The 23,266-nt window shown below is 41.9% G+C and overlaps 2 protein-coding genes across 3 annotated transcripts; both read left to right on the top strand.

Annotated features, from left to right (window-relative positions):
- The first annotated feature begins 97 nt into the window (after positions 1 to 97).
- ndufc1 (NADH:ubiquinone oxidoreductase subunit C1) lies at positions 98 to 2,010 on the top strand. Its single transcript, XM_023417800.2, has 4 exons — positions 98 to 279; positions 911 to 1,014; positions 1,667 to 1,738; positions 1,896 to 2,010. Exons 1-3 carry the CDS (start codon positions 234 to 236, stop codon positions 1,724 to 1,726), a joined length of 210 nt encoding a protein of 69 aa, XP_023273568.1. The 5' UTR covers positions 98 to 233; the 3' UTR covers positions 1,727 to 1,738; positions 1,896 to 2,010.
- Positions 2,011 to 4,335: 2,325 nt separating this feature from the next.
- Positions 4,336 to 22,396, top strand: mgarpa (mitochondria localized glutamic acid rich protein a). 2 transcript variants are annotated; one of them, XM_023417805.2, is made up of 8 exons: positions 4,336 to 4,542; positions 7,270 to 7,370; positions 7,550 to 7,655; positions 10,900 to 10,917; positions 16,902 to 17,171; positions 19,137 to 20,509; positions 20,769 to 20,815; positions 21,014 to 22,396. In XM_023417805.2, the coding sequence occupies exons 1-7, from the start codon at positions 4,467 to 4,469 to the stop codon at positions 20,802 to 20,804; spliced, it is 1,980 nt and encodes a 659-aa protein (XP_023273573.1). In that variant the 5' UTR covers positions 4,336 to 4,466; the 3' UTR covers positions 20,805 to 20,815; positions 21,014 to 22,396. The 2 variants fall into 2 exon arrangements, with proteins under 2 accessions (XP_023273573.1, XP_023273574.1); XM_023417806.2 differs by lacking the exon at positions 20,769 to 20,815.
- The last annotated feature ends 870 nt before the right edge of the window (positions 22,397 to 23,266 follow it).

The raw sequence follows: 23,266 nt of genomic DNA, 5'->3' as shown, positions 1-23,266 counted from the left end.
AATATAAGCCGGATTTAAGAGTTTGCCATGGGTATTTGAAATGTTCTTAATACATGCGCTAATGCATGTGTATATCTGCTGACAAGATCTGAGTATGAGCATAAGAACATTCACTGAGCGGTCGTTCGACTTATCGGTGGTCTTTGAAACATAGTCAGTTCTGCCAGGAAGTTTAATCAACCGCGGAGCAGCAAGATCGAAAATCGGACACAGGGATCTGCTCTTTGGCTAAAATGATTTTCAACCGGTTTTTAATCAGAGCTGTTCTCAACGGCAAAGGTAAGATGGCATAATGGTAGGTAATTCATGGTTATGATTGTCAAGGGTATGCGTTTTATCTTACTTTCTACAACGTGTAGATTACGTGTTTATTTTGAAGCCTGACCTTAGCTTAGCATTCTTGTAGCACCGCATTCAAACCGGAGATTTTCTCCTCATGAAGTTGTGGATTTTATGGCACTGCTGCCCAGCTTTGTTTTCGAGCAATGTTTACCCTTTGCTAACATATTCTTAGATTGTTTTTTTAGTTTAGTGTTATTGTCCAAATGTCTACCCACACTTAATACCACTCTCTGAAGCATGGAGGCAATCGCCCCAGTTTCCTTAAGAATTTGGGAAATTTAACACTGCTTAGTTTATTGGAAAACCAACGTTTGAACGAAGACTAATTATAATTTGTTTGTATAAATAGAGGTTCATTCTTCTTCCGTGTTATTGACATGGTAAACGGCCAGGCCAGTTACATGGCTTTTGTAAATAGTCTCATGTCATCTTCCACTAGGTTTACAGTAACTGATTCTTCTCATGTCATACTGATGTTATGTCCCTTCATGGCTGTTTCATGTCAATGTAAAGACAATGTACTGTGCATTTCTCACTAAAACTGGGTGATGGCTGTTTTTTTTTTCAGCTGGATCCAGGTCTGTATTCACGAGCTCCAAGCCAGACACTGCCAACCCCAACTGGTTGAGAGTTGGCCTTGCCTTTGGAACATCTGCTCTCCTTTGGGGCCTGGTAAATGACCTCATCATTTCATGTAGATAGTTTTAATGGTATATCATCATTTGATCATTTGTGTTTAGAGTTCTATGTGTAATGTATCCAGGGTTTCTGTTTACACATCAAGCATGACATTTGTATCATTGCCTTGCCTATCTGAAACGTATGCATGTCTTATAGCGAGACTGAATAATCTAATATTCAGGTTGAGTGCACAGTATCTGATCACCATACAGCACATACTGTACCTCAGAATAATATAGATAGATCTATACTTTATTTATCCCCTATGGGAAATTCAATGAAATTGGTCTTAATTGATCATATACAATATGTGCATCTTTGAGAGGTAAAGGCATGTTAAAATGTCAGCTGTTTAAATGGCTTTGGTATGAGATTGTCAACATGAAGTCTTATATTTCATCTCAGTTTATTCGTTTCGTTGTAAAACTGTTGTTTTCTTTGATTCAATGTAGCTATAAAAAGCAATAAACAGGACACTTAATCCTTCTGAAATCTGCAACTACACTGAAGACAAACACTCATTTATTGTAGCTCTTGAAAGCAGTTAATAATTTCACATTATGATGGGATGTAGTTCAATATGAAAAATGTTGTGATAGTGGGTATTTAAATGACCTGTGGTGTTGTTGTCGTCCACCTGCAGCTCTTCAGGCAGCACAGCACAGATGTACACGAGTACAAAGTGAGGAATGGTCTGGAATAACCCACCACACTGGTATGTGACTGGCTGTTCATTTTGATGATACTGAAATATACTGTATGTAGAATTGAAGAATTGTATTTATTTTCTGTCACCCAGTATGAAGCTCCAGTCTAAAATGTGTGAACTAATAAAAGATTTTTTTTTTTTTTGGGATTCTCTTCCTGTGCAGGAGTCCTCAGGTTCTGTCTCTGCGATGGACCTGTTCCTCCACTTGTTTCCATTTCCACTGTTCCTGATTCCTCACTCTGCATTCTGTGTAAAATAAAATCTAATATGTGAAAAAAGACACAAGTCACAATCATTTTGTTCACATGAATTCACAGCTACTGTCGTATTAGGACTGACATGTTTGAGCTTTTCCAAACATCAGTATTTCATTGTTTATCTTTTGGAACATCACAGAGCAGGTCGATGACCTCATCCAATAACACCTGTGTCACTTGTCTTCTGGTAGGAGTTGATTTGTACACAGCTGACTGAAATTTGTGTTAACTAATGCACATAATGCAGAACACACAAATAAACAAACATGCCCCCACCAAAGGCCAATTTACAGTCCTTACATAATGTGAGCCAGGGAATACACAGGGAGAACAACAAGAGAATGAAACATTATCAAGGTTTTCAATTCTTCGGGTTATGTTTCTGTTAATCTTAGTTGATAGATAGATAGATACCTTGTTTATCCCCTAGTGGATATTCATGTGTCCATTAGCTTATTGTCGATAATAGTAAAAACAGTTAATAAATAAACAATAATAATAATTAGTTTGGCTGAGGTGTTGTACAGCCTGATGGCAGTGGGAACAAAGGATCTCCTGAACCTCTCTGTTCTGCAGCGCAGTGAGATGAGACATTTGATGTTTCTCTGTCCTGCCACAATGTTGTGAGGAAGAAATACACATATTGGGTAGTGGGGACTTTGACACCTGTCTGTCTGCATGCAGTGTCCCCTACTAGTAAGTTGTTAATTTCACAAATGTCTTCTTACAACACCCTTACCTTACTAATTGATGAGTCTGGGGGCCCTTCCTGCCCCCTGGTAAATTGACTCTGGTGTCTGAATGTTCTTATTTTCTGTGATCCTGATCGTAATTGCATTCTGTCTGACCACAGTGTCTGCAACCATTAGTCAACTGTACTGTCCCCCTGCCCTTCACCCTGGGTCAGTCTATTGCCTCAGACCCGCCCTGTGTCAGTAGGCTCACCGTATTCTGGAATACCAATAAACTCATACCACTACAGCAAACTTTGGAACAAAATGACTTGAGTGGAATTTCTTCATCAAAGGTTCTGACAGAAAAGAACACAACACAACTTTGCATCTTCACTTTCTTATCACTGCTGAGCTGTAGCTTACAGTGAGGACAAGTGAAATGTCGGACATATGTTGCCTTTGACCCCTGTGCTTGACATTTCCAGTGAAAGAAGTGGGGTGGGGGCTGAAAGACACCATTATATATGGTTAAATATACATCAGGCCCCATATATGTATGGAGGGTGATTAATGCCACAGGACGAAGAAGCAGGAGAAAGAGTCATATGCATGCCTTTGGCTAGATTCAACAAGACAAGTGAAGTTGTAAAATGAGATAAAGCAGCAGGTGTAAAACTAAAATGGGTTAAGAGGCCAGCTCAGTCAGTTGTACTGTATTTTATTTAAACTCAAAATGTTTTATTGAATTAGGAACATATTAGTGTATTTATTCAATAGCTTTTATTCATACTTTTTCTTATTCTCAAATTCTGTATCCTCAAAAAAGTATTGTGTGGGAAGGGTTAGGTAGGGCAGGGTGAATATGAGGGACAAAAAATTACATATGCAGAAATAAATAATTAAATTAATCAATAAATGCAAAATAAATACATTTTGTAATTTTACATTCATTTTGTTATGCATTTCTTGATTTATCTATTTATTTTTGTATCTATGCATTCATTTAATTATTTATCTATTTAAACAATTATTCATTTATGTATGTATTTCAAGATGTATGTATTTATGTCTGTATTTCCATATTTTTGAATATAGTAGTGTGATCCATTGGCTGGATCATCTACTACTACCTTGACTGGTACACAGACAGGAGCTTTGCCTTTCCAGTGTTGCCAATTTAGGCCCTGTTCAGATCTGCAATAACATGCGTCTTCAGTGATCTGATCACAAGTGGTCAGCTCTATGTACATCAGCTCACACCCACAACTTAAAAAGAAAGAAGTGATGAACCTGCTTGGACACAGTTGTTATTCAAAGCTTTTAACTTAAAAAGTCACAATTGGGCAATGAACAACAAGTCCCAGCCAGGTTTATCACTTTTCAGTGTCCCCTGGAAACACTTCTGTTGTGTTTTGAGTTTTTGCAGCACATCTGTTGTCAAATTCACGAAGATGTTTTCTGAATTTGCAGCGCATTTGTCTATTTGCATGTGTTTTCTTAAGTTGCAGTGCTTTGACCTCTCAGGTCAACCATAAAAGACAGCTTGTAAGTGATCACTCAATAAATGTATTTTTCCGGGGTCCTAACAACTCCTCATACATGTCATCTTCCTGTTCCTTCCTGACCTGTTGCCTTGTGGCATTAACCATCCCTCATACAAAAGCACAGCACAACATACTTGCGTAAGCGAGGGCAGGTCCATCCTCCGCCTCCTCGCACGCTTCTCTGAACAGGGTAGAGCAGCCATTCATCCAGCATTTGCTGAAGCTGCAGCATTTCCACAGGAGCACTTGGAGAGCAGCAATGTTTTCCTGCAGAGTGGCTTGGCAGAGGTGTGGGCCTCTGGCACGGAGAGCAGCCTACAGGTTGCCTCGGGAGGGTGAGTTTCATCATCCAAGCTAAAAGCATTAAAACGGAACACACAGTGATAAATTCTCCATGATCTTTGTACTTGAATGTAACGATTTGTCTTTGATGTGTACCACCCGCCCCCTGCTGATGTAACCGATGCAGTTGTACACCGTGTCCTCGTGTTCATCTGCCTCCATAGCTGCATCATGGAGGATAGCAGAGTCTGTCCGTGTTACATGAAGGTCAAGTTGGATTTTTGGCTTAAGTTTAGCTGAAAGGATTTTGTGGTATATTTCTGTCCCTCGCGTGTGAGTTGTGTAATTTGTTAGACCGTTTTATTTTTCTCACAGAGGTGACGTTTGAGCCGGTGTTCATCACGACATTAAACACACTGTGACAGTAGAACAGAGCAGCAGACAGTTCTGTCCTCATACTGAACATATGTGTTACACGTTAAACCAGAGTAACCAAGGACCAAACCATTAACACCAATTAAAGACACGTCCGGCTTCTTCTCTGTGACGCGATGTATATCATGTATGTGTAATATAAACGTCCCTGTTGACTGAAGCAGTAATGTACTGGTATATGTGTAAGTGACCTTCATTAGTCTATAGGTAGCTGGAAACATGGTTGACGCTGTGGGTCACGTGGTGTTCGCGGGTGACGGTGGTCTAATGTAAAGGGCAAAGGCACGAGCCATTCCTCCACATTTGTTAGCTTGCCCCATTAGCTGGTCGGTGGAGCTGCTCTCCTGTCTGCTGACGTCACATAATTGCGAATGATTGGGAAGCTGTCAGTGTTCAATCAAGTCACTCTGACTGCCCCGAGCTGCTGTCAGTCAGTATGAATCTGATAGTTTAAGATCAGGGTCTGGAACTCTGTTCACATCAGGGTCTGGGACTCTGTTCACATCAGGGTCTGGGACTCTGTTCACATCAGGGTCTGGAACTTCACATCAGGGTCTGGGACTCTGTTCACATCAGGGTCTGGGACTCTGTTCACATCAGGGTCTGGGACTTTGAATGAACCAGTCTGTACAGGTGTCTTAGGTCAGGTGGTGTTTTTGACGCAGAATACAAACATTAACATGAGGTGGGTTAGTTAGTAAAATATATTTATGAAGCACAAACCAAGCTCAAAGTGTTAAACAATAAAGCACTAAATACGAAACAGACACAAGGCCAGCCATAGGTCCACTTCTGGATTTTGTAGAATTTTGAACAATCGGTAAACAGGAAGTGGACCTGGTGTTTTGTGCTCTAAAGGCCATGTTTGGTTGAAGGTGTGTTAGCTAGCTATCATGCTAAGTTTTTCTTCTGATGGTCGCATTACATTCATGGTAAAGATCAGTTCTCTCTGTATCATTTAGGTGCTGAGGCTTGGCCTCTTTTCTAAAGTCCAGACTACCCCTCTCCAGTCCACCACGTCCTGGCTGCCTCAGGAAACACCCCTTGGCTTACATCTCCTGGCAAATAGATGTGCCTCCCTCGGGGGCTTTCCTGTTGTCATGCTGCCAGGCTCCACTCGACACCTCTAAACAGATTACATTGCAGGAATGTCCACTAGACTCCAAGTCCATTCAATGATGACACAGATGCACTGGGCAGCAGAGACTGTAACTTCTCCTGCCCAGTGGTCCCACTTAACCAGAGGAGGGTATCATGGTCTGATCCTGTGACATCTTGACCTGTATCCCCTTATCCCCCCCCAACCCATACCTTCAGCCGGAAGCTGATTAGCCTGTGGAAATATCAGCGGTGGAAGTTGTCAGTTCCTGAGAACATGAGGAGTTAATACCCTCAACACTGCACATGCCTCCAGGTTCTCTCATCCCACAAGAACAACTCCTTCATAATGTGACAGTGTTCACCTCATTAAGTCACAGGAAACAATTTGTTTCTTTAGTCTGACAAATCTATATTTGCTCATGAATTAATTTGGCTGCTGTTGGAGTTTTCATGAATGGAGTCCAGTCATGATCACAGTCAAACTGACGTGTCAGTGTAGTTTTTGTTTGTTTTTTTCATAGTAATTTCAGACGTTGACTTTTTGTTCAGCTTCACTCTGTATATCGAAGTGTTTTCAGTGTTTCAGTGAAAGCTGATCAGGAGGATTGTATATTATATAAGTGACGCAACATAAGGTGCTGACTCATGATTCCCTCAGAGAAGAAACACTGACACTGAGGAAACACTGAGTCAAACTAGTTGACTGGAATTTAGCACCTGAAAGTTCAGCTTTATATATATTTATATATCAAACCTCCCTTTGGTATTTAAAAGTGCTTACAACATGTTTTGAAAAAGTTAGAATAACAAACAAAAACCAGATGCTACCCTCTCTCTAAGGGTGTGGAGTAAGAAGCATCACCTTGCAGATGTCAAACAAGTGTTGACAGGCATATTTTTGGCAATCTAAATCTGCTGCATTAAATCCAATCAGAGTGGGAGGCATCATGAGCCTCAGGGTGCTTTCTCACCGAGAGCTGAAGATTATGGGCTCGTGCAGCACATTTCCCTGTCCTGTAGTATATCTTCCATTTACTGATACATGGAAACAAAGACTTTGCACGATCACAAGTTGTTCTGATTTACTCCTCAAATCATCTATAATCAGTCTGTTCTCAGAGAATCTGTCCTCCTTGAACCTCCTCTGATACTTCGAAGGTCAAAGTCAGAATCTTACCTGAGTCATCAAATAATCAACAGCAGGTTTGAGCACAGTCTAACATGTGACTTTAAACCTGTTCCAGCTGTGCAGCGGCGGCAGATGTCTTCACTTCCGGGTGGTTCAGGGCAGAACATAGTCTACACCCTGCTGTGTGGTGGAGCCTTCGTTGGTGCTGTGTCATATGTAAGTTGGTTTCGGTCTGTTCATCATTTCAGCTTCAACACATTTGATGAGACTTGCACTAAATAAATAATACACTGAATAAGGTTGATATTAGTTCCCCAATAAAATGTTCAAATTTCCTACAAATGATGTGATGTGTTAAATGTGATGGAGATCAGAAATGTTTTCCCTCTCCACAGGCATACGTCACCGTGTCCACAGACGGCGCCAGGTACAACGAGCGTGTTGCACAAATCAAGGCCAGACCCAAGACAGAGTGGGTACCTAAACCATGGCCACCAAAGAGTAAGTACTCCTCACCTGTACCATGAGACTGCTGTTACACAATGACTCACAATAAATAATCAGGATATTAAACAATGATAAAGGAAACATTGAACACAAACACAAGTACTCCTGTTTATGAATGTAAGATTGTTATTTCTGTGTAAACGGTAAAAATTATAATGAAGCTCCATGAAGTTGTTTGTTTTATCTCATATCTTATTGTGTATTTCCATTTCACTGTAACTTGGATCTCTTTGGAAAACCGTGTGTTCTCAAGGTCAAAGGAATGTGTGACGTGTTCACACTGTGTTTATAAAGACCAGTTTATGTGCGGGAAATGGCATACACATGGTTTCTGTGTGTACGCATCATTTATGCATCTGGTCCCTGGTCCCCTCCACTGTTAAACATGACGGCATGAGTAGAGTAATCCTTGTGATGGTTTGGTTCTGATAGCCAGTTTTATTTTAGATCTGGTTCCAGGTTGGCCTGAATCTGCAACGCTAACAACTCCCTGATCAAATGTTCTTTCCTTGTTATTTTACAAAACAATGTTAAAACATTCAGGTGACAGACTTTTATTTATTGTAGCCGACCCTGACACAGCAAACCAGTTCTGCCTCTTTCCATAATTCTGTAGTCCCTCAAAATAAATAACAGTGCAGATCTATAGCCAAATAAAACTCCAATTACAGGAATCTACCACCAAATAATCAATACCTTCACATACCTTGTTCTGCTCCATGTGTGAGGACATTTAATGAGTCGTACTGTCGGCAGCTCCTGGTGCAGAAATCATGTCTAACAAAGAAATGAAAAAAATATCAATGCAAGAGGGAATTTTTAAACCTCTTCAAGGTTAGAACTGTAATAAAACCATTTCACTGAATTAAACAGTACTGTATCAGTATCTTTCATTGAATCACATTTATGTTTAATTCATCACTATTATTAAACCAAAAGAGCAACAAACCTGTACCAATGACAGGATTATATTGTTTTTATAGCTGAAATGAGACCTAGAACTTGTCTCCAGTCTCCAGTTTTTTTTTCAGTGGTTTTGAGAGAACCATGAAGTCTTTATTAAGAGGTGGAGACTTAACGAGAGACCTAATAATTAGGCCATGATATCCTGTTCCTTCATAATTTGAGAATGTACAATATTCTAAAGGTCTGAGCTGAGTTACTGCACTGGGTATGTTGCAGGTTTATGTTTAAAAGTACTCCATACTGACAAAGTGAAAACAGAATTTTAGACATATTTGCAAATGTATTAAAAAGTAAAAACTGAAATATCACATTGACACTATGGCACCACTGATCCGGTCTTCATGTCAGAGAGTCCAGACGAAGCCTCTCTTCATTGACAGTTTGTAAAGAAGCAGCTAAAGGACTCTGAGACTGAGAGAAACCAGATTCTCTGCTCTGATGAGACCAGGACTGAACTGTTTGGTCTCAGGTCTAAGAGTCAGGACTGAGCAGAAGCTGACCAGAGCAGAGTACAGAGAGTTACATTGACTCATCTGACAGACACCTTTATCCAAAGAGACCTTCAGTGCAGCAGGAGACCTTGCTGTAAGGACTAAGTACTACATCTCTGTAACAAGTGAAGGAGATCAGGTAGAGTTCACAGTAAAAGGTAGTTAGACATGTTAGGTTGTTAGAGGTGTTAGGAGGAGGTGCACTCTGAAGAGATCTGAGGTCTGATAGACTTTGGTAGCTTATTCTACCATCAGGGAACCACAGACCAGAACAGTCTGGACTAAGACTGTCTTGTGTGTCAGTGGCCAAGAAGGAGCATAATGTGACCTGTGACCTCAATGACTTGTGGGACCTGTGACCACCAGTTCTGGTGTTCTTTGACAAATGCCAGTCGAGCTGCAGGGTGCTGGGCTGTGAGCACAGGTCCCACTAGAGGACGTGGGGCCTCATGCCGCCCTCATGGAGTCTGTTTCTGACAGTTTGGTCAGAAACATGAACACCAGTATCCTGCTGGAGGTCCTGTTGTAGGGCTCTGGCAGTGCTCCTCCTGTTGCTCCTCTCACAAAGGAGCAGGTACCGGTCCTGCTGCTGGGTTGATGCCCTTCTACGGCCCTGTCCAGCTCCCCCCGTGTAACGGCCGGTCTCCTGGTATCTCCTCCATGCTCTTGAGACTGTGAGAGAGACGCAGCAAACCTTCTTGCAACCCGATTGACCTGCAGGTACCACCTCATGCTTCCAGTAGTGACAAGGACACCAACAAAACACAAACCTAGAGAAGAATCAGTCGGGAAGGATCAGGAGAGAGCGACTGTCTGTGGCCACCACATGTAGAACCGTTCCCTTTGGGGGTTGTCTTGCTTTTGCCTCATTGCACCTGTTGTCATGTTCATTTGCACCAAAGCAGCTGAAACTGATTCACAATCACTTTTGCTTCCTAAACGGACGGATTGATATCCCTGAAGTGTAACTGACTTGGTGTTATACTGTGATGATTAAGTATTCCCTTCATTTTTTTGAGCAGGGTATAATGGGTTGGTAATGGTTTCTGTAAAGGTTGTTAGTGTCCAGTAGGATTGTGGGTTGCCAGCAGGGCGGAGCTGCAGGTACCGCCCTCGTGGACTTCCTGTACTCGGAGACCTTTTATACCTCCTATCATAACTCTGTTAAAACAGGGCTGAGGATCAGAGGGTGTCACCTGCTGCACCCAGTTCCTGATGGTTGATGATGTTGAGGAGCAGTTTGTTGATGTTAAATGTCTTTATTGTGACGTCTTTTTTGCTGTGGTTATCTGACCTAATTAATCTAATGAGAAGAACTTAACTTCATATTCAGGCTCTCCAGAGGATAAACCCTGTGTGATGGAAAGCAGACACTGTTGGATTTTCAAACTAATGTTCTTTGAACAAACCACGTTTACACAGGGAGGTTGTGTTCAATAGAACCAGATTAAAAATGGTTCAAACAGGTTCAAATGTGTCACAACCATTGTGTTTAAACTGTAATACAATGTAAATGATTACTGCAACGGTAACAAACAATGATTTCTCATTTGAAGAAACAAACTAATCCACACATCAGCTGACCTGTGACTCATGTGACTTGTTTCTGTGTGAAACTGACATTAAACAGTACTTGCAACAATTACTTACCTACATATAGCAACAGTAAATACACCATGTGTTTTAGTTTACTAGACTTTAGCTTAATGCTCATTGGCTGTAACTCATTGTGGCTTCTTTCTATGTGAAACTGACCCACACTGTTTCTGTTTTGTTTGCAGGTAGGGATGATGAAGAGGGTAAGTTCCTTCTTCAGACACCTGTCATTCATTATCACTGCCTGACAAATGACTGAGCACTGATGATGCATGTTCCTCAGTGAGTTCCTCATGATCACACTAATCACTACTTTTATCATAGTTCAGAGATTTGACAGCTAACAGTGGGAAGGAGAACACACATACACACACACACACACACACACACACACACACACACACACACACACACACACACACACACATACAGAAGGTGTCGGAATGGATAGTGTATTTTTAAGGGCATATATAAGGGATATAAAATATCATATGTAAAATGATGTAGGAAAAAGCCCATTGATCAGCCAATATGATCAATATGTTCCTCCGGCTGCCAGCGTCAAGTAAGAATCAATTCGATATAACTAAAATATATTGAACTATATAACTGTAATGTATTGAATATTTATTCAAATCTAGATGATTGATGTTTAAGATGAGACCACTTTAAATGATCCCGCCTTTGTTTTCTTGATGTTGTTGTTAGAATAAAACTTTTCAGATAAAGTTTTCTTAAGTTAGAAACTGTTTTCATCACAGAAGCCTTCTGGGTTATGTTGCCTGTTTTGGGCAGAAATGCAAAAACACATTTCTGCAAACACAACTCAGTAGCATTTATTACTTAAATATTGAATTAGTCCTCCATCACCGCGGCGTCAGTCGTCCTGTTTTACTTCTGCGCATATTGTTTTTAAATAAACCAGTTTCTTATCAGTGCGAATCCAATCATTCGTAAGGGAAGTCCTGAAGTGACTGGATGTATTAACAGTGGACGATGAGCTGAGCTAAAATCACTCTTTATGGTCAAGCCTTTTCAAAGCACAGTGCTGCAGACTCTTTAACTCTTTAAGGAGGCCTCATCTTCTTTCTAGCAATGTGGATGTCAGTCCAAGGTTCATAAGAACACAGATGAAATATGGATTATTGATTATTCTAATCACTCCTCAAGCTGAGAGATCTTCTTGGTACATGAAGTAATCCAGTTGGATTGTAGATACTGTGTACAATATATAAAATAAAGGAGGAACTCACCTGAGTTGTAGTGAACTTTTAAACCTCAGCTGTGCACTCAAAGTGGATTTGTAGTTACGGGTTGGTAAAATCAAAGCGTTCAAACTTATAATTAAAGAAGGAACAGAAGTGCATAGATTTAACAATTACATATAAATATTGTACAGATTGTTGCCTCTGAATTATGAATTGACTCTAATGGAGTGAATGTGTGATCACATTATGTCACTGATTTGGTTTGTCCAGGTAAAAGTTCAGAACTACTGTTCTCATCTGTGTTTCTAGTGAGATTAAACGCGTGTACTAACATTAGGTGAACATAACAGACAGGCTGCTTATAAACTGCTCATCATGGTCTCAGTGCTGTACTGAGCTAACGCCAACCTCAGTTTTCCTCTAGCTCTCTGATGTCCAGTGCTGGGTTTTTTTAACAGGACGTTCTTAATTTAACAAATCTAACAGACAAAATGATTCCTAATGTTTTATAGTGTAAAGTTTTATTCAAACACGGATCAAACAAACAACAACATACTGTACTGTACTGTCTTACAATATAATTGAGTGAATTAACTGTTATGTTACTGTAAGAGTGGAGCTCGTATAATTAAGAGTTCCTCAGTCCCAGGACAGTGAGAATGAAGTGAGATGTGCTGGTTGAGTGGTCCAGAAGGATAAACTGCTCGCTCAGTTAAATTCTCATAGCAGCAATTCATTCTTCTTCTCTATAGTTTGAGATCTTGTCTGCGGCAGTGCTGGTTTGAGATCATGTGTGTATATATACAACATATCCACCTCTTCGTAGGACTTGATCATACTCAGTCTCTCCTGATTTTAGCCCACTAGTCAAAAGGCTTGGTCACCAAACCATTTTCCTGCCTTGGTCCCTCTTTTCTCTCCCTCCCACTCTCCACTGTGTCCCTCACACCTCCTATTGGAGGAAGAAGATAAGTTCTTGGACCTAAAATAAAAGCTACATTTTACCTTTTCTTCCAAACTCGAGTCATTTATAGCAAATAAGTGAGATATAAATAATATAGATAAATCTTATTATGATGATGTTTTTTTGAAGATGTCTGTGCCCTGAGACACATAATATCTGAAGGCCAGTTTATGGTTTCCACTACCCCCAGTCAAACAGACGTCTCTTCACACTCTGATCAGGAGTGTATGTATATGGACACGCAGCTGCGTGACGACCTCCTGACACATGTATTTGGAACAACATGAAAAAGTCCAAAGATAACATTGTATGTGCACTTAAGTCTACGTGAAAGGCTTTACAGAAGACTTTACATCACACAGGCTTTACATCACAGACTTTATATCAGACAGACTTTACATCACACAGGCTTTACATCACAGACTTTATATCAGACTTTACATCACACAGGCTTTACATCACAGACTTTACATCACACAGGCTTTACATCACAGACTTTATATCACACAGGCTTTACATCACAGACTTTATATCACACAGGTTTTACATCACAGGCTTTACATCACACAGGTTTTACATCACACAGGTTTTACATCACAGGCTTTACATCACACAGGTTTTACATCACACAGGTTTTACATTACACAGGTTTTACATCAGACTTTATATCACACAGGCTTTACAGAAGACTTTACATAACAGACTACATCACACAGGTTTTACATCAAACAGGCTTTACATCAAAAACTACATCACACAGACTTTACAGAAGACTTTACATCACACAAGCTTTACATCACAGACTACATCACACAGGGTTTACATCACACAAGCTTTACATCACTCAGGCTTTACATCACAAATCACACAGGGTTTACATCACAGACTTTACATCACTCAGGTTTTACATCACAAACTACATCACACAAGCTTTACATCACAGACTACATCACACAGACTTTACATCACTCAGGCTTTGCATCAGATGTTACATCACAGACTACATCACACAGGCTTTACATCACAGATTTAACATCACACAGGTTTTACATCAGACTTTACGTCACTCAGGCTTTGAATCAGACGTTACATCACAGACTTTACATCACACAGACTTTACATCAGACTTTACATCACACAGACTTTACATCACAGATTTAACATCACACAGGCTTTACAGAGGACTTTACATAACTCAGGCTTTACAGAGGACTTTACATCACAGACTTTACACAGACATACAGTGCGTGGGTGTGGAAACCATGAATTGGCTGTCATTGACATCCATTGCATCTTGCTGTCAGCCTGTATCATTTTTCATCCTTAGCCTGTGTGGTTGACTTCAGATTGACAGTGACATGTAAACTGAATGTAGCTTTTTAAAAAGTTTCTTCTTCCCGTTCCTCTAACTCTGTGTCTTTACTCTTTTCAGTGTAATGGTAAAGATAAGGTCCTCTGTGGCCGGATATTCATCCTAGAACTGGACTCTTTGGATCCAATCCCTCCCTCCTCCTTTCCTCCTCTCCTGTACCGCTAAGACAGAGTCCTCTACACGGCCTAGAACCAGTGGACAGTTCTGTGAAGGACACTGATTCTGCGCTCTTCCTTTGTTTTGCCTTGTGCTGCTAAATGTTAATGTGTAAATCTGTGAAGACAATAAATGGACTTGACAGAAGTATCCACAAATAGACTTTCCTTTTGTTGATGGACTATATCTCTGTTACCACATTCTGGCTCTGAATGTTAAAAACTGAGTTTGTTTTTGTGGGACATTAGCCAGTTGATGAGCAAGGCTAGCCATGCTAACACATTACCATGTTGTGAGTGATGGTATTCAAAGTGAAAGTACATGTTTATCTACTGTCTCTGGAGTCAAGGAGGCCACAAAGAGGCCACTACAGCAGAGCCATTCAAGTGTTAAAATAACAATAGCATTAATATAGCATTAAGCTAAAAGACCAGATAAGATAGCAGATTAGCAGTTCAATGGCTCCAAGCCTCCTCCTTTTTAATCCTGACTGAGCTCAGCCAGCTCCAGTGTTTATCTGTTCATTGACTTTGAGTTTTACACTGAAGTAGGCTAAGTACACTCCAAACAACAGGAAGTACATGACTATGACCATCTATGACTTCTGTGCCTGTAGTTATTTAATGCAGCTCATTGTCAAACAGATAGTTTCAAGTGACTGCACAAGTCTTTTCAGATTCTTGGTCAGTTTTGAATTTCTTTGGCAGCTGTGGTTCAGTTTTTGTTCTCAGTGCATTTTGATGAGTCAGTTGATGGTTGAATGTGGACTCATGGTGTTGGGCCCTCCCAGATAAAGACCTCCCCAGGCTGCTCAGTGTCTCTCTCTCAGACTCACTTACAGAGCTCCAGATAACTCATAGATTGTTTATTGGATGGTAAGAACCAAGATTCAACTTCACCCCCTCTACCCTGCACCTGAACCCGCACTCCTCTCTTTCCCCTACCCCTCCCTTCCTCCCTCCCTTCCTCCCCTTGTCTTTCAGTTTGCATGCAGTTTGTGTAGTGAATGTGTCGCCTCTGAGGAGGCTGGAAAAGATGATCAGCTGTTTGTAGCTTTGTTTCCATCCAACTGTCTGTTCCCATCCAGACACAGTTTGATAGAAACCTGAGTCTGACAAAGTAAATATCACAGCAGAGACCTGCATGTCGCAGGTGAAGTATGATGATAAACATACTAATGAATCTTACAGTCACAAACACATTGAACACAAAATGCATTAGACATTTTAGGGCTGTCATTTTTTAATTATTTTATTTTTTCTCCAAAACAAGTTTCAGTGAATGAAACTAATTAACTAATTGGTTCCAACAAAAGTCAGGTACAGCAGCCTGATGCTAAACAATGTTGTTGCTCATTCATTGTGTCAAAGTGACTTTGTTGTGTTACTGTATCAAACAGTCTTTAGGGGCTTTAAGCAGCGACGGTTGAAGTGATGGCTACGGCACCCGCATACATTCCAAGGCATTGCCATAGAGATGGAAATCAAATATCACTTAGCAACATTTAGCAGAACTTGATTTTTGCTTTAGAGACAAACCTGATATCAGATGAGGAGTTTGTATAAATCCGTCTGTTACTTCAGCACCACAGACAGCGTCATGGTTTCATCAACACAGCACAGTCAGGTTGTGGGAAGAGGGAGGATGCAGGTTAACAACAGTTTGTCTGACATGTCTATGAATAAACTGGAAAAACCTGTCAAATTAGCAGGTATCATTAACTATAATCATAATTAATGAAACTACTGATAGTATGATTGAATATAAATGAAATGACAGAGTCAAATATGACAGGAATATATAATTACCTGCTAACTCTAACGTATCACATTGCAAACTAGTATTTTTTTACCCATAGTAGGGTGAACTGCAACAGTAGGAAGCGTCGACATAGAATCTACGTCATCACATCATGGCAGCCATCCCCTTCAACCGTCGCTTTCCAGTATACACACGTCACAACCAGGTTTTAATAGGTTAATGAAGAGAGCAACTGTTTTGATTGGTCAATAATAAGTAAATACAACATCGACAGTACACATGACCAACTTTTACTTAGACTGTGAATTTTCAACAGGAAGCAGTGACATCAGTTTGGTCAGTAGATGATCGAAGGACCAAACCAGCTGACCAGTCTGAATCTTCAGTTCAGTGAGATTAACGGTCAAATGTTGTAGAATGAAATGTGACAGCCCATCTACGATTGAGTCTGAATTAAAAATCATTCGGATGGAAACTCAGCTACTGATGATGTATTAATAACCCAATAATACTTTTTAAATATTAAGATGTATCAAGTTTGAAGAGAGTGATTATCTGTTTCCATGTTTCACTGTGTGAAATGATGGTGTTGAGGGTGGGGGCTTCAGGGCTATAGAGAGACCATGGAGATATTGGCTGTGCTCTGTAGTAGATAACAGAATGTGTTAGGTCTGTGAATTGGATGCTGTGGTTAATACTCTCCTCCCTCTGCTGCTTGTATTCCAGATGGAGAGGAGGAGGGGGCGGCAGCAGCTGAGGGAGAGGAGGAGGCTGCAGCTGCTGACGGCGAGGCAGAAACGGTTGTGGAGGCAGTCGCCGAGGTAGTCGGCGAGGCTGCTGAAGTCGTTGTTGAGGTGGCGGAGGGCGTCGCCGAGGCTGCGCAGGAAGTGGAGAAAGTTGCAGAAGAAATCGCCCAAGTGGCTGAAGCGGTCGAGGAGGCCGCCCAAGCTGTCGCAGAACCGGCCGTCGTTACTGCTGAGGACCCCGAAAGCAACGGTACGACTTCTTCTGAGGAGGAGGCAGCTGCCTCTGAGGCCTGAGGGTCCACACATTCACCACAGGGAGAGACACACACTACTAGACACACACTTGACTATCTCTAACCACCCTCATTAAAGAGCCCTTTTCCTCTCACAACACTGGGAACAGTAAAACGGGTAACTTCCAGTCACAGGCTTTAGATCCACTAGAGGTTAGCTGCTTCTCCTCAGGTGCCTAGGTTCACCTCGTATTGACCTTTGTTTTGTTTTCTCTTGTATTTATTGGAATTGGTACAGTGGGCAGCACGGTGTGCAAATGAATGGAAGGAAACTTTGACATTTTGTTGATGTGCAGCGTAGATCACAATGGATGATGTCTACATTTGTTCCGATTCTTATTCAGCCTAGAGATGCTGAAACCGGTAAGACCACCTTCTCAGCAGGTTCATGATTTACAGCTGCACACCAAGACATTTCCAAAGTGGCAGTGAGGTCTTTATGCGACGCTCATTTGCAGTTATGGGTGAAATAAATGTGATCACTGCTTTTGTTCAGGTAACATGATAAAACCTGCTTGTTCATCTGAATCAATCACAAGCCTTGTATCAGTTTAAACCAACCACATGCAACTAAAACATGCAGGAACACCCTCTAATGTGAGCTCATCAAATCCTTATCAAGTTCCTGATGCTATTTTCTCAGATTTGACAAAACAGTGTATTTCTTTGATATAAACCTCTGTAATGTTGTACTACTTTGCCACGTACCACAGAGCAGGTACACACCTGTTAGTGTCGTACAGTTGTGTTTATCCGCAGAGACTGTGTAAAAACTCTGTAACTGCTGCAGTGTGTTCTTTTCCATAAGTGTTATGTGAACGAATCAGAGAAGCTGTTAAAAACTCATTAGGTTAAGAGTGATTCAAACCATATGTGATCATAATTTTATTTTGCTCGTAACTGGATAATGAGCACTGTTAACAGTTCATGCTAATCCATAGAGCCATACAATAAAGCTTTTATCAAACTGGAAAGGTTTACTGCCGTCTTTAATTTGTCTCATTTCGTCTTTTTACCATAGTTCGTATTGTGGCCTTCGAGTAAACACATTTAAACCATTGATCCCAAATTTACCAATTCATTTTCTCCATATAATAGAGATGATTTGCTTTACCATTTCAGACAACATGCATAAGTGAACATGTGTATTGTAATGAGGCTCTCCGCTGCACGTCCTCCTCAGTACGTTGTGTATCAGACACACTGGGACTCGTTCACGGCGGCGTGCTGGGGTAACTAGTGTTATGTTGGCCTTTAGGTAATATGTTATGTTGTTCTGTTATATTGACCGATGTTTAGCTTCTCACAGATGCTCTATATCTGTGCTGCTGTATGTTTCGGCCACTGGTGCTGACATACTAAATATGTGATGTAACCTTGAAACGGTGTCATCATTTGTCCACCAGAGAGCTCGGATGAGTGATTTTGTTTTCAACTATAAAATGTCCAAACCAGTTCATCCTGTATCTTCAATAGTCAAATTTAAGAAACTTTTATAAAAAAAAAAAAAAAAGGTTACATGTCTGTTAGAAAACAAATATTAGCTGTACTGGACACACTTTTAGGTTCATTCAATTTCAAAGAGTTCAGTCCAAACACCACCTAAAATGACCTATTGATAGCTGTTGTTTTGCTTTTGTGTGTTTATTAGCATGTGGGAAGCTTGATATTTTTCCTTTACTTACACTCTGGTTTTCGGTGCTGTATCAGTAGACCTGCTGACTAACACACTTTCCTGGTTTCTCATCAACTTCTTCAACCTCTGTGGGTTCACCTTTCTGCCACTAAATCCTTTGTCACTAAAGGGGTTTGACAAATGCCCAACAAGTTGCCTTGGCTAACCACCACAAGTTGTGTGTGCTAAATGTGAGACTATAACTTGAGCGTCAGTGATGTTTGGATGGCTGGATTTTGTGTTGCAGTGCTGCTGGCAGCTGCCTCTACCCTAGAGGTACCGAAGGAAGAGTTTGCATCTGCCAACATTAAGGTTGCACCTAAGGAAGAGTTCCCAGCACCAGAAGAAGGAAAGCCTGTAGAAGAAATTGCTCCACTAGAGGAGGCCCCTGCATCAGTAGAGGCTGCACCAGTGGTTGAAGAGGCCCCCACAGCTGTGGAGGCAGCACCAGTGGTTGAAGAGGCCCCCGCAGCAGTGGAGGCAGCACCAGTGGTTGAAGAGGCCCCTACACCAGTGGTTGAGGAGGCTTCACCAGTGGTTGAAGAGGCCCCTACACCAGTGGTTGAGGAGGCTTCACCAGTGGTTGAAGAGGCCCCTACACCAGTGGTTGAGGAGGCTTCACCAGTGGTTGAAGAGGCCCCTACACCAGTGGTTGAGGAGGCTTCACCAGTGGTTGAAGAGGCCCCTACACCAGTGGTTGAGGAGGTTGCACCAGTGGTTGAAGAGGCCCCCGCAGCAGTGGAGGCTGCACCAGTGGTTGAAGAGGCCCCTACACCAGTGGTTGAGGAGGCTGCACCAGTGGTTGAAGAGGCCCCTACACCAGTGGTTGAGGAGGCTGCACCAGTGGTTGAAGAGGCCCCTACACCAGTGGTTGAGGAGGCTGCACCAGTGGTTGAAGAGGCCCCTACACCAGTGGTTGAGGAGGCTGCACCAGTGGTTGAAGAGGCCCCCGCAGCAGTGGAGGCTGCACCAGTGGTTGAAGAGGCCCCTACACCAGTGGTTGAGGAGGCTGCACAAGTAGTTGAAGAGGCCCCTGCAGCAGTGGAATCTGCACCAGTGGTTGAAGAGGCCCCCGCAGCAGAAGAGGCTGCACCAGTGGTTGAAGAGGTCCCTGCAGCAGTGGAGGCTGCACCAGTGGTTGAAGAGGCCCCCGCAGCAGAAGAGGCTGCACCAGCGGTTGAAGAGGCCCCCGCACCAGTGGAGGCTGCACCAGTGGTTGAAGAGGCCCCTGCAGCAGTGGAGGCTGCACCAGTGGTTGAAGAGGCCCCTACACCAGTGGTTGAGGAGGCTGCACCAGTAGTTGAAGAGGCCCCCGCAGCAGTGGAATCTGCACCAGTGGTTGAAGAGGCCCCCGCAGCAGTGGAGGATGCACCAGTGGTTGAAGAGGCCCCCGCAGCAGTGGAGGATGCACCAGTGGTTGAAGAAGCCCCTGCAGCAGTTGTTGAAGCTTCAGCACCAGTAGATGTTGCACAGGTGGTGGAAGATCCCAAGAGAGAGTACATTGTTGTTGTTTTGGAAGGAACACCTAAAGCAGAAAAGAGGCCTAAGGTGCTGGGAGTGGGGCCCATGACTGGTAGAATCATCCCATCTCCAGATGATGACGATGCCCCTGCTTCTGAGGTAATACATAACTTTTATTGACTGACCTCTTGGACTGATTAAAGAATTCAAGTCCAGATGTTGATCAGTATAGAAGTGACAAGAATACAATACTTACATTTCTCAGACTTAATTGTACAGTGTAACAGAGTTGAAATGACCGGTATTCATTATCAGGGTGCTTCAGTATAACTAGATGTAGAAAGAAATCCCCCCTCAACCCCCACACTCCGGGCTATAACGAAAACTCTAACATGAATCTCTATATTTTGCCACTCAGGGTAGGCGACGTCTTCTTAGGATGCAAATGCAGTAGTTCCAACAAAGGTACTGAGCCTCCGACTGTTTCTAGCATGGTAGTTAACATGATGTACTTGTGATTACAATTAAGTCCTACAATTCACATCCAATTTGTTATACTCCAGGGTCAAATGCACAGTAGGGATGTAGAAAACAAGGTGGCATGTATCCATGTAGAAGTATTGTACAGTCCTATTGACTTTTGTTTTTCTGTCCTCAACGCAGTAAACAGCTCCTGAATGATGACTTTATGTCCTGAGGAAGAAGAGGATGTGCCTTTTCCAACACTTTCCCTTCCTCCTTTCATCCTGAAACACAACGGACTGATGTGTAGTTTCACTCTGAAGACACTCAATGTACAATATAACTGTCATCCCACAGTGTTAGCATTGGCCCATATAGCCCACTCCTGTGACACTCCACATTGACTTACATGTCTTGTCTCTGTAGACCCTGATGAACCCAGTGTGTAGTTCAACAGAGCTCTGCTTTATCTTCTGTAAAGTCTAATCTGTTTAAAGATGTGAACAAAACTGAGCCATTCACCTGTTTTTACCTGTTAGTTTACGCCTCAAACGTCACTCCAGTGGAACTTAATACCACCACATCCTGTTAGCCTAATCACTGCCCAGCCACTTGTGATGTGAACCTACAGTATTATCTTTTCAAGCGGGGGTAGGTGTTAAATCACCAGCATTCTTTACATTACCTGACTTCAGGTCTACCTTCTGCTTCTGTTGGTTTGAAAATGATCTGCTGGAAACACTGGCTGTAGAGCATGTGTACAGTAGCTCTTGTGCTACCTCAGTTTTCCTCATGTTTCCAGTCTCTGACACGACGACCTCACTAGTTTTTCAGCCACTACCTTCAATAAGCACATTCTTCTTTTTCAGAAGCTGTGATTTAATCAGCACAACAACTAATCCTGTAAAACTGCTTCTGCACAGCTCACATTGGGTTAAAACTCTGAAGAGTGTTTAAAAAGTACAACACAGTTGGGACCTCGGTGATCAGGCCGTGGTCACTTTGAACGTTTCAGCACATAGAGCAAAACAACCACTGTTCGTTCCTCCATAGTTCTGGTAGATAGATGAATACACAGTAAATGTACAAAACATTGGGAACCACCCTCCTGTTATAATCCTATCTTAAGAGCTTTTCTTGTGTTGTTCTAGCGGTCAGACCTGTGTGGATGTGATTTAAGGGCTTGCAGCAAGTATGAACAGTCATGATACTGATGTTGGTATGACATGAAGTTTGTGTGTGGGAATTGCAGTATGTCTGAAGGAAAGTCACCAGTGTGAATTGCTTTGACAGCTCTGTTGTAGTCTGTTGGTTTCCTCTTTCACATTTTCTCACCTCAGCTATTGAATTTCTGATTTTCTTAGTTTGGCATACAGTATTTGAAACAGATCTGAGATCAAGAATTCAACTTCAGTGTTAGTATACTGTATATTTCAAAATGGAAATTGGATTTAGAATGTTACACTTTGTCTATTTCCTTCCAATAGGATGTGAGTGGATCCCTTTGAGCGAAGGGGCAGCAACTGTGACTGTGAGACATTACTGTTTTTCTTGTTTTGCAAAATAAAGAGGGATTAAAGGTTTGATTATTGTCTGTTGCTTTGTCATTTTTCCCAGGAAAACTTGATTAAATCTAAGGTGACATACTGTAATATTTACATTACAATTACATTTACTCATCTGTCGGAAGCTTTTATCCAAAGTGACTGACCAGTGAGGGACATCACTAAAGCTTCCGTGCTGTAAGAGTAAATGTAGGTATTAAGTACTACATCTTTTTAATAAGTGCAAGAAGACCAGGTAAAGAAGTGCAGGTAAAGTTCACAGTAAGAGCCAGTTAGGGTGTTAGAGGTGTTAGGAGAGGAGGTGCTATCTGAAGAGATGAGTCTTCAACAGATTCTTTGAAGACAGAAAGGACTGCTCTGCTCTGAGAGTTTGATAGCTTGTTCCACCATCAGGGAACCACAGACCAGAACATTCTGGACTGAGACTGTCTTGTGCAGGGATGGTGATGACAGACTACATTCCTTGGAGGAACACAGTGTCTGAGAAGGAGCATCAGGCTGAATGATTGAGTTCAAGTAGATGGAGCAGTCCCAGAAGTCTCTCTGAAGGCAGCATTAGAGACTGAATCTGATTCAGGAGGTCATGGATAGACGGTGGAGGTCGATGAATGGCGTGACCTTTCAGGCTGATTGAGAGCACCGCAGTAGTCCAGGTGAGAGATAACCATGGTCTGGACCAAGCGCTGGGTGGAGTACGGAGTCAGCTAAGACCTGATTTTTCTGATGTTGTACAGAGCAAAGAGACACGACCAGGAGACGGACACAACATGGTCAAAGAAGGAGAACTGGTCATCAAACATGACACTAGGTTTCTCTAGACCTTGGTTGGGGTCAGAGATGAAGAGGTGATTTTGATATTGATATCATGATGGAGAGATTGACGCACCTC

This window comes from Seriola lalandi, unplaced genomic scaffold, assembly GCF_002814215.2.
Source record: "Seriola lalandi dorsalis isolate HSWRI2012SDOR001 ecotype SW California unplaced genomic scaffold, Sedor1 jcf7180002054578, whole genome shotgun sequence".
In the NCBI taxonomy this organism is placed as follows: domain Eukaryota; kingdom Metazoa; phylum Chordata; class Actinopteri; order Carangiformes; family Carangidae; genus Seriola; species Seriola lalandi.
Note: the sequence above shows the minus strand (reverse complement) of the source record. Positions and strands in the feature narration are given on the sequence as shown.

What these genes read in the sequence shown, in the direction of transcription:
- ndufc1 (XM_023417800.2), top strand. Translation starts at nt 234, where the DNA reads ATGATTTTCAACCGGTTTTTAATCAGAGCTGTTCTCAACGGCAAAG. An exon ending in AGCTGTTCTCAACGGCAAAG is followed by an intron (nt 280 to 910) that starts GTAAGATGGCAT and finishes TTTTTTTTTCAG; the next exon opens with CTGGATCCAGGTCTGTATTC. An exon ending in CTGCTCTCCTTTGGGGCCTG is followed by an intron (nt 1,015 to 1,666) that starts GTAAATGACCTC and finishes GTCCACCTGCAG; the next exon opens with CTCTTCAGGCAGCACAGCAC.
- mgarpa (XM_023417805.2), top strand. Translation starts at nt 4,467, where the DNA reads ATGTTTTCCTGCAGAGTGGCTTGGCAGAGGTGTGGGCCTCTGGCACGG. An exon ending in CTACAGGTTGCCTCGGGAGG is followed by an intron (nt 4,543 to 7,269) that starts GTGAGTTTCATC and finishes AACCTGTTCCAG; the next exon opens with CTGTGCAGCGGCGGCAGATG. An exon ending in TCGTTGGTGCTGTGTCATAT is followed by an intron (nt 7,371 to 7,549) that starts GTAAGTTGGTTT and finishes CCCTCTCCACAG; the next exon opens with GCATACGTCACCGTGTCCAC.